Below are 11,025 nucleotides of genomic sequence, written 5' to 3'. Positions count from 1 at the left end.
AGCTCGTACAATACAAACGGTTGACTCAACCTTATTTTCAAAGCATGGGCTGATTTAGGCTTCTAAGCTCTCCGTCACGCTCTCAACACATAAGTGCCATTGTGTTATCACAAAAAAGGTACCTGCACTTGTGCCACATTGCTGATAAGATATCGCAACACAACGATCACAAACCTCAATTCTCAGTGCCAGCATTGTGATATTCACCGTTGCAATAGCAAGTACCGAGTCCAATCCTTTTACAGTGAGTTAGGTTCAAGGTTTGAGAGCGAAAAAATCGTGACTTTTGAGCGCAGTATTCAGAGTAGGTAATTAATTTACAGATCTGCTCCTTCGGATTGGAGTTGACAATCACCCCCGGAAGAAGAACTGGATACCGGTGATCTAGTACGAAATAAGCCATACCAAAAATGACGACCGACCGGAACGACCTGAACATGGGGATGCGCTGTGTGAAGTACATGATTTTCGTGATCAATTTCATGTTCTTGGTGAGTAATGAAAATCGATACATAGTGAGGAAGGAACTGCAGTGAATATATTCATGATAGACATGAGAGCCGTGAAATTTCACGAGGTATATAATTGCGATTTAACTTTGTTCTTATCTCTTGCTGACGGTCGGTCTCCAGTCAGAGGGTCTTGTTTTCACAGCAAACGATGGTGATTCCCCCAATATACCTGCGTTAGCGTTGATAATAAAAGTAGTTGCGCGATTATTTTCATTACACTTATCTTTGTTAGCATAACTTGATAGCAAGATACGATGAATCATTATATGTAACATATGTTAAGGGTCGTTTCATACTTTGAATGCTTTTGCCGCCAACAAATAGGAGACCCAAAGGAAAAAGAAATTCAAAATAATACTAAACTTTGAGACGAAACACCAATGACTCATCTATTTTTTGCCACGAACCTGTAAAAAAGGCAAATTAGCCTCTCCATAGCCCTTTGCTGATTAAACAATCAATGATAAAATCCATGATAGAAAGCATTCATTCATTCGTCATTAAATATTTCACAACAACACGTTTAAAAATCTCATTTTTTTTTTCATTTAATTTCAATTAAATTTCAAAACATTTGTTCATTTTTTATTGCAATATGCTAAAATGTTGCAGTGTTAAATATTGGCCTCTTTGAATACTTTGATACAGGTCGTGATTCATTAGTCAGCACCACACATCGAATTTTCAACAATAACTGTAATCAGCACTCACATTCAAAATATCCTATTTCATAACGTACACGTTACGTGCTTGTGATAGGTAGCTGATTCAAATTTCAGAACCCGAGCTGATAGTGTAATCCGTAAAAGACAAATTTACAACTATAATACGGATTTCCCCCTAACGGACAACATAATTGCCCGATGTTTGAAGCGTGACAAAAGAGTCAAATCTTCTAACAACTCCAAAATAGGTCCATGCACTATCACTGCTAGCAACCGTGTTCTTTAGGCTGATTCAAATTTTGAAGTTTTTGTTCCCCTACTTATGCTTAAGGTTTGAATTTTCAAGTGCACAAGACGAGAGAATCTGACAACAGTTCGCGTTGAAAACAAATCAAATTGCTTGCTTGCTGGTGGTGAACAATGGGATAGATTCTCAACGCGGAGCGTTGTTTGGTTCTTAAGTCTTGTGCTCTTGAAAATTTAAGGTGTGGCTTCGTTCTATAATCACCTTAAACGGTGTTAAGTACAGTACTGGGAATGGTGATAGTAGTAGGCTTGAATTTCATGAAACTCACGTGGCTCTTATTCCCAGTACTGTACTTCAAAAACGTAAATCTCATCAAGAAGCCTGCATGAGTTCACGAATTTGACGTTTGAGCGGTGCCGAATTCACTCGTTGCCGTGGTCACTAAATAACACGGCACCGCTAAAACGTCAGATAGTGAACGCGTGCATCGGTCCATGTTGGATACATGAATTTTCTAAATCAATAATGTCATTGAAGGCTTAAAATCAGGCCTGCCCAACCTTTTTGGTCCTTTTTCGACATAAATTGTTGGTGCGTTTGCAAGAACAAACCAATATGAACAAAATGAGTCTCAAATGAAAGCTCTGTAGTATATCTGTCGAATCCATGCTGAAAATTTTAAATTTATGTTGAACTGTACGCAAGCGATGCAATTAAGTCCAAAAAATGATCCGGCCCGCGGGCCGGACTGATTTTTCTTTTTGCATGCATCGCTAGCGAAGAGTTTGATATAAATTTAAAATTTTCAGCATGGATTAGACAGATATACTACAAAGCTTTCATTTGAGACTGATTTTGTTCATATCGGTTGATTCTTGCGAACGCACCAATCATTTATGTCGAAAAAGAGCGAAAAAGGTTGGGCAGGCCTGCTTTAAATGCAGGAAATGCGGCGGGAAATAGAACATTTTTCTCCAGTAATTTTGGGTTGCCCTTAGCAATAGGTGTTTTGCTATTTTTTTTTACCGGTATCGTGTTATTTATGTGACCATGGAAACCAATGAATTTGGCACCGCTCAAACGTCAAATTAGTGAAATCGTGCATCGGTCCATGGATCAATGCACGGGTTCACTAATTTGATGTTTGAGCGGTGCCAAATTCACTCGTTGCTATGGTCACGTAAATAACATGGCACTGCTCAAAATTCAAATAGTAAACTCGTGCATCGGTCCATACTTGACCAGGTTTGGGTAGCCAAGCAAAGCAAATCACAGTCAGCGAAGAGTCACGCTCATTACAGCAATGGACCGATGCACGAGTTCACTAATTTGACGTTTGAGCGGTGCCGAATTCACTCGTTGCCATGGTCACGTAAATAACACGGCACCGCTAAAAAGTCAAATAGTGAACCCGTGCATAGGTCCATTGCTGTAATGAGCGTGACTCTTCGCTGACTGTGATTTGCTTTGCTTGGCTACCCAAACCTGGTCAAGTATGGACCGATGCACGAGTTTACTATTTGACTTTTGAGCAGTGCCATGTTATTTACGTGACCATAGCAACGAGTGAATTTGGCACCGCTCAAACATCAAATTAGTGAACCCGTGCATTGATCCATGGACCGATGCACGATTTCACTAATTTGACGTTTGAGCGGTGCCAAATTCATTGGTTTCCATGGTCACATAAATAACACGATACCGGTAAAACGTCAAATAGTGAACCCGTACATAGGTCCATGATGAAATTCATTCTCCCGAAGTTTAAAGTAAGTCGGATAAAATTTGGCTGTTCGGATACCATTTGATATTTGTATGGAAATTACTATGGAAAAGCAAACATTCTTTGATCAGTCCGCCAACTGCTCGTCATAATATTTTACGGAAAGATGAACGAAGCGAAATCTCTCCAGCTACAATTTTGTAGAAGACCACATTTTGATTTAATGTCTGGGTAATTTGTTATTATTGATTCCAGATTCTAAATTATGCTGAGATGATCATTCGATTACATTCAGAGCAACACTGCTTTTCTTGGCAGTAGAGCATAGTACCACAGACAATCAGACGTAACATTAAGAACAAATTTCATTAACCTTCCTTGTGCATTGGGGTCATTTTTAACCAATCGGCGCAGTGAAGGAGCTGTAACTTTCTAAAGAAAATAGGTAAAATTCTACTTTTGAACTTCTGAAATCGAACAAAAGGAGCTTTCAGTGATCTGTAGGAGAGGTGCTACAAACAAAATGACACATTAATGAACCATTACTGAAATCATTTTTTGAACCAATTTTCGTTCTTTTAGTTTTATATGAAAGATATGAAACTCTAGAATAGAACTTTGAACATTTTTGTGGGCATGGCCATTCTGGGCACAATGGCACGAGAACACCTAGAACCTGATTCAGAAGGAACTGGTATCTATCATATTCAGTAGTTTATACACATGTTCAAATTTCAAGCTTTAAAACAAAAGAAGCTCAACAGCTCAAAACTTATTATTTTCCATCCAGATCTAATTAGACACCATGCCAATTATACAATCTTCTTCTTGTTTCTGTTGTTACGTCCCATTGGGGACAGAGCCTGTGTGTCAGCTTAGTGTACATTGGAGAACTTTTACAGTCATTTACTAAGAGCTATCTTTGCCGATTGAACATTTTTACATGTTTATATCGTGTGACAGGTACAATGCTCTGAAAATTCGGTAAAATTCCTATCCCGCAAAGATCCTCGACCGATGAGATTCGAATCCGTATTCCTCAACATTACTGAAAAGTTGCGTGTTTACCGCTACGGCTATCTTGGCCTCACAAACATAACATTATCAAATCCGAATATTCGTAACCATTTCCGTTGGGCAAAATTAGAAAAAAAAAAATATAATATATCAAATCTGCATCACTGGACAAGTCATTTTTCAAGTTTTGATCCTCTAAACAAAATGACGTTTTATCGCTGACGAATAAGTATTTTTGACCGCAAACGCAACTTTGAGACCAGTTCAAATATAGCTCCAGGAATCCCTTCAGGAAAACCTCCAGAGATTCCATCAAGAGTTCCTCCTGAAATATCTGCCATGTTTCCACTAGACACTCTTAATTTTTGCAAACCAAAAATTTTCATATTTATGAACAAACTGTATGTTGGTATCCTTTACTATTCTACTAAAGGTATAGGTTTGAAAAACTCAATAATATTCCATCATTCTCTGACATTAGGTACTTTTAGTGATTTATCCTTTTATGGCCAAATTTGCTGATACACCATCTTTTCACTCCCAGCGAAAAAGAAAAGTAAGGGGTCATGCACAAATTACGTCACGCTCCAAGGGGGGGGGGGGTCGAGCCAAGCGTGACAAGCCTTACAAAATTTTTGGAGGACTCATACAAGAAGTGTGACAAAGGGGGGGGGGGTAGGGGGTCGAAAAAGTTTAAATTTAACGTGTAAATTTTACATCCCTAAAAAGCGTGATCAAAACTAGCATAGATTACTAAAAAAACTGTATTTGTATGAACGAGAGCCAAATCTTGAGTTTTGACTGCAGTCTTCAGTGTAAATTTTACTCTTTATAGTCATTTTACTAAAAAGTCTCTTACTTTTAAAATCATGAACGCATATTTATCGATGTACAGCTAATTTGAAACGTTTTTCTTCGAATATTTCAATTGGTAATCTCAGAATAACATATTATGAAAAAATATGTGAAATTGATTTTATTACTGCAGTGTTGCCAATTTTGATGATAGTCATTATGCTTTAAGACGTCTTCTAAAAATAAATCATTTGTTTTCCTATTGTGCATCGAATGTGACTTGGGGACTAAATAAGGAACTCTATGAAGGCGCAAGTTATTTTTCATTACAATACTATATTAGCACAATCGTCACGACGTACTTTAAGGGGGCTGGATCCGTCATTGATTTCGGAACTTTCAAAATCAGTTTTTTCCTTCAAAATCAAGAAAATTTACAGGAAAATGTGTTCACTGTATTCTATTCTCCAACCGAAACACAGTGAAAACATTGTCATCGAATAATTCTTAGTTTTGAACAGAAAAACTGCTTTTGAAGTTTCGATGATGACGATGATTACGATGACGGAGCGTTGATCGTTAAACCAAAAATTTCTACTCATATTAGTTTCCTTTGGATTGAAAACATTTTTCTCTAAAAAATCGATAAAAAATTATTTGATGATATCTGTAGAATTGTTGCTCCAAAAATAACTTGATATTATTCGGCAGGCTTCTGTTTGATGATTCTTTCTGAGAACAAGCCTTTTTTGAGCTTGAGCTTGAGATTATCTAGACTCGACTTTAAGTCGGCCTTACAGTTGAGTTCGAAATATGCGTATCTGTCAAAGGATACAAACTCTAGTGGAATTAAATGATATAGTACTAAATTCGGTTTTTTCATCTACTTATAGGTATTCTACTAAACAGCTCGAAGATTTATTATCTGCATAGTATACTTTTCCCAAGAATATCTCCATGAAAATCGCTACATGAATCACTCCAAAGATTTTCTCCAAAGGAATTCCTTGTAATTTTTCCAGAGATTCGTTGTTGGCCTTCAAAAATTCCTAAGCAAATCCTTTTTTGAAGGATCTTGGTAAAATGCTGGAAGCAATTCAGGAGAAACCACTGTAGAAATTCCGTGAGTAATCCTTGGAGGAATCCCTGGAATAATATGTGCAGATTACGCGGGAGGAATCCCTGGAGAACTCAGTGCAGAGTTATTTCTGGCAAAATCCCTGGATATTCCTTGAAGAATCCTTGGGATTTTTCTGGAGAAATCGCTTGAGAAATATCAGGAGGAATCCATGAAGGGATTTTCCCAGAGTAATCTAGGTAGAGATTTGCAAAAATGTAAAACCTGGAGAAATTCTTAGAGTAATTTCTGGTAAATTTCCAGGAGGATGTCCATCTTTGCTAATCTTTGGAGTATTTTCTAAAGGAATCCCCGGGGGAATTTTTTGAAGCCTAAAACGAATCCCTGATGAAATTTCTGAGAGAACTTCTGGAAGATTCTTTGGGGTAATTCACCTAGCGTTTTTCGAGGAGGTATTCCTTAAGGAATTCCTGGAGGAATCCCTCGAAAAATTTGTGAAGTAATTTCGTGTACAATCACTCACAGTAGAAATTCTTGGATTTTATTACTGCAGTGTTGCCAATTCTCCCTAGAGAATTTCCCGATGGAATCACTAAAGAGATCCTTGTGGCAATCCATGTAGCCATGAAGAGTACTACTTGAGGATATGCTTGTATGCATCCTTGGAGGAATCCATTGATGAAATATCTGCGATGATCTCTATAGAGGTTTTCATGAATAAATCCTTGAAGGATTATCTAGAGAAATCTTTAACAGAATATCAGGACAAATCACTTGAAGAATACCTGGAGGAATATCTGGAAGGATTCCATTAAGAATACTTGGAGAAGTTACTGGAGGAATCCTAGTAAAAAAATTACTTAAAGAATCTATGAAGGAAACTTCTTGTGTAATTTCTAGAAAAAAAAAACACGAATAGCTAATTAAAATGGCTTTTTTATTGTTAAGTCAATACATTTTTGCATAAAACTTGCACTACTTCAAGAGAGGTTATAATGATTACTACTACTTCGAAAGAGGTTATAATGATAATCATTATGGTTTACAATAATTTCAAGATTCTTATTTTATCATCAAAACGTATCAATTAGACAAAAATAAACAAAATTTTGAAAATCGACCGAAAGTTGTTCTTAGACAAGCTTTTTTATTCAAAAAAAAAACTCTCCATAATGAAACTTTGTCTTAAACATCTGTTTCCTATCAATATTCTATGGAAAAAATTTAATATTCAAAATCGGGTTTTGTGCAATTTAATTTTTTTAAATAAAATATTTTTTAAGTGTATATTTTGTTCTTGTACCCCAAACGTTTCACTACAACTTCTCCATTGAACATTTTCCTCTAAAGTCAACGGTTTCAGAACCATATTTTTTTTTCAAATGAATTTCATGAACCATATTCAACAAAATTTAAGCCAAACCATTTAAATCAAAATGGTCGATTTATCTATGGAAACCACTTATTCTATTATAATTTGTTTTTCTTTTCTGGATTGTTTATCGAATAAATACTTCAAACTTAAAATTACATGCCTTTTTTAGATTTTAGAAATTCCAAAACTGGCATTTCTAAAACGAGAGGTTTTTGCGTTTTTTAAGTAAATGAAGTTGTCAGTAGGGTGTCGGTACCAATGGTTGTAATGTACCAGTAGATTGGACTAAGGAATAAAACGTACCGTAAAACGGGGTAACTTTGATAGTTTTTTCGAAGAAAAATTGAATATTTATGCATGCTGTTTCAAAGATTTACAATTTATATTTTTAAAACAAGTACTGGCATCCTAGCTATCGATTACAGTCGATAGATTGGCAAAAGATTTATTATGAATGGATATATAATTTTTCATATAATCGAAAGTTGGTTTTCTGTTTTGGGGTAACTATGATAATGGAGTATGATTCGAACAAAATTGAATGAATAACGAACATTTGTAGGGCATTGCATGCCTCTAGGCGTTTAACGTTATATGGAAATTTCTGACTTAGTTTACAAAAATGGTCCCAGTTTGTGAAAATGCTTTTCGCTAAGAGATTTGAGACCGATTTCAAGTTCTATGATAACTAGGCTGTCAAAGATAAGTAACCAACTATTCAAAACTACATCAAATAGTGTTCGTAGAACAGATTGTTTGTAAGCGTTGCAAAAATGCTAAAATTGTGTATTTTTTTAAATTCGTATAAAAAGCCTAAAATGTTCTTGATTCAAATGAAAACCGCTCTTACATGAAGTGTTATATTAATGTTCTTTAGTTTTGCATTCGTTTTGCTTAACTGATTAACAGAAATTATGATATTTCGTTTAGTATGTGGTGGGTTACGCTCTATCAAAGTTACCCGCATTATCAAAGTTACCCCGTTTTACGGTACATTTTCTTGTTCAATAAAATTTATGTCGAAAACTAAATGTCATGGCTTCGATACTCATACATAAGCACACGATTAAAACAAATAAGTTTTCTCGTAGTTTTTAGTAAATGAAATTTTGAGTAATGTCACTATTTATGTTCAAACATATTCACTTCTATTTCTACAGAAAAAAATATGCCAGAAAAACATTAAAAACATGAAGATTTTAAAACATTTCTTTAGAGGCTCTCCATACACCTTGTGGCCAATTTCTGGGATTTTCAGACCTCCCCTCTCCTTCTCCTTGTGGTCATTTGTCCATATGCAAATTTTTGGCCAGACCACCCCCTCCCTGGAAGACCACCTATTTTATGGACAGCCCCTAAGGGATTACTTCAAGCATTTTTTCAGAGATGGCTGTATGCAGGGATTCCTTCTAAATCCTGAGATTCCACCACGAGTTCGTCATTAATCTTAGATCTTGCGATTTATCACAGAACACCTTCAATAATAATTACAGTAATGCTGAGATGTTTTTCCTTGGATTTATTCTGGTATTTCTTCAGGAATTTCTCCATATAGGGTATTCGCCAAGGAAGGAAATCTATTTTATGTAAATCAATTAGAAGACTTTTGAATACTGTCCATATATTAAACGACAGCGTCTAATCGCTGTTAAGCAGGAAACATGTATAAGAGCTGGTCAGAAATCTTGGTTTGTATATAAAAATGGGGTGGCGCATCCTCGAAACCATTTATCAGTATTCGCCATGTTTTTAAAATTAGTTCGAGATATTAACCTCATTCTTCAAAGAGTTGCATACAACATTTTTCTGCAATTTCAGAAAGGGCTCGTTGAGGATATCAAAAATCATATCAAATTACGTGCATCATTTTTTTGCAATTTTTGAAAATTGTTGTGTAATGATTCATTGCGTAATAGAAAAGTGTTGCATAATGAGTCATCATTTGCGATTATAGATCAATATTTTCTGACTGTGCTTTTGCGGATTCTATGCAAATCCTTTGTTAGAGTTTGATAAGATTTTGTAACATGCCCGAATGGGTTCAATATCGATACCTTCAGCTAAAATTAATAAATCATTTCACTATTACAGCTCACAGCGATCCTCATAGTCACGGTTGGAAGCGCCATCGGAACCATCTTCGGAGATTTCGAATACTTCATCGATTCGCACTTTTTCTCGCCAGCTCACCTGATGGTGGCAATCGGCATCATCATGATATTCGTATCGATCTTTGGCTGCTTTGGAGCCATCAAGGAGAGCACCGCCATGATTAACATTGTAAGTTCGATTGGTTTTACTTTAAACGTTCATTAGATTGCTAATTTTCCCTTTTTTTCCTATATTAGTATGGCGTTCTATTGGCCATAGTGTTCATCCTGGAGGTAGCGGCAGCAATTTCGGCATTTGCTCTGCAGGGCCAGGTCAAGGAAATGGTTCGCCGAACTCTTAATGAATCGATGGCCAGCTACAACGATAACGCTAACGTGCAACAATCCGTTGATTTCATGCAGCGAGTGGTAAGAATTATACTTCAGGCGAACGGACGTAACGCAGACGAAATTCGCATCACAAACTCATTTAATGATAATTTTAAATTCGCTATGTCTTAAACCTCACCGCCATCTTCAGTAGTGTTGCGTTTTAAACATAACGAATTTGAAATGATCGTTAAACAAATGATCGATGGAAATTTCGCCAGCGCTACGTCTGCTTGTCTGCGATTATACTATCACAGACAGAGGATGGAACAAATCTAACTCTTAAATTCTTAGTTGGAGTGCTGCGGCGTGGATAGCTATGAGGATTGGACATTCTTCTTCAAGAACTCCCCGAACGCAACGGAAGGCACCAACAGTTTCGTAGTTCCCGAGTCGTGCTGTCCACCGTCGACGTTGAAAGAATCGTGCATTCCGTACGAATACGGTTGCATGGATCGCCTTCAGTGGGTAGTGGCCCAGAGCGCTGCCCTGATTGCCACAGGTGCCATCACGGTTTCTTTCGTGCAGATCTTGGGAAGCGTTTGTGCTTTCATGCTTGCGCGTACGATTCGCAGAACGAAATCATTGAGAGCGGCTCGCCGTTGGCAACTTCAGCAGAGCCTTGGCATTATGACCAAGCCCCATGATCCGTCGTACACGCAGATGGAAAAGTCGGAGAAGAACCCGGACTCGGAGATGTATCTGCCCAATAGCCCAAGTGTCAATTGATGATACTGGCTCTTGTCAGGATAATATGAGCATAAATTTTATGGGATAAATCTATGTGATTGTAACATTCCATAAATGGCTTTATGTATTTATGTGAAAATTATTTAATAAATAAAACTAGAATACTAAAACCTAATTCCATCTTCTACAAATCGTTGATCGTCGTCGAATATAAGGCTGGTGCTATCGAGGATACGTAAAAACTCCTGTGAACATGGTGAACATAAAACATTGTATCATAACTTTTTGGAAAAATCTGGTAATTCAACTATAAATCAGGTTTATATCTAAGATTAGAAGATCATCCAGAAACCAACGTCAGGGCAGGTAACAAAAAGAGGTGTTGAAAAGGATATATTAGTGATCACTTTTGAGAAATAAATGACTAAATAGTGACTTCCGAT

General features: G+C 36.7%; 1 protein-coding gene across 4 annotated transcripts; it reads left to right on the top strand.

The window, feature by feature from the left end:
* The first annotated feature begins 121 nt into the window (after positions 1-121).
* Positions 122-10,757, top strand: LOC5576440 (CD63 antigen). 4 transcript variants are annotated; one of them, XM_001656084.2, is made up of 5 exons: positions 122-244; positions 324-491; positions 9,504-9,692; positions 9,761-9,931; positions 10,187-10,757. In XM_001656084.2, exons 2-5 carry the CDS (start codon positions 411-413, stop codon positions 10,619-10,621), a joined length of 876 nt encoding a protein of 291 aa, XP_001656134.1. In that variant the 5' UTR covers positions 122-244; positions 324-410; the 3' UTR covers positions 10,622-10,757. The 4 variants fall into 4 exon arrangements, with proteins under 4 accessions (XP_001656134.1, XP_001656132.1, XP_011493673.1 ...); XM_001656082.2 differs by having other exon boundaries at positions 125-260; XM_011495371.2 differs by having other exon boundaries at positions 177-244; positions 309-491.
* The last annotated feature ends 268 nt before the right edge of the window (positions 10,758-11,025 follow it).

Source organism: Aedes aegypti, chromosome 2, assembly GCF_002204515.2.
Source record: "Aedes aegypti strain LVP_AGWG chromosome 2, AaegL5.0 Primary Assembly, whole genome shotgun sequence".
Lineage (NCBI taxonomy): Eukaryota > Metazoa > Arthropoda > Insecta > Diptera > Culicidae > Aedes > Aedes aegypti.
The sequence above is the reverse complement of the archived record's forward strand: the minus strand, read 5'-3'. Positions and strand labels throughout refer to the sequence as shown.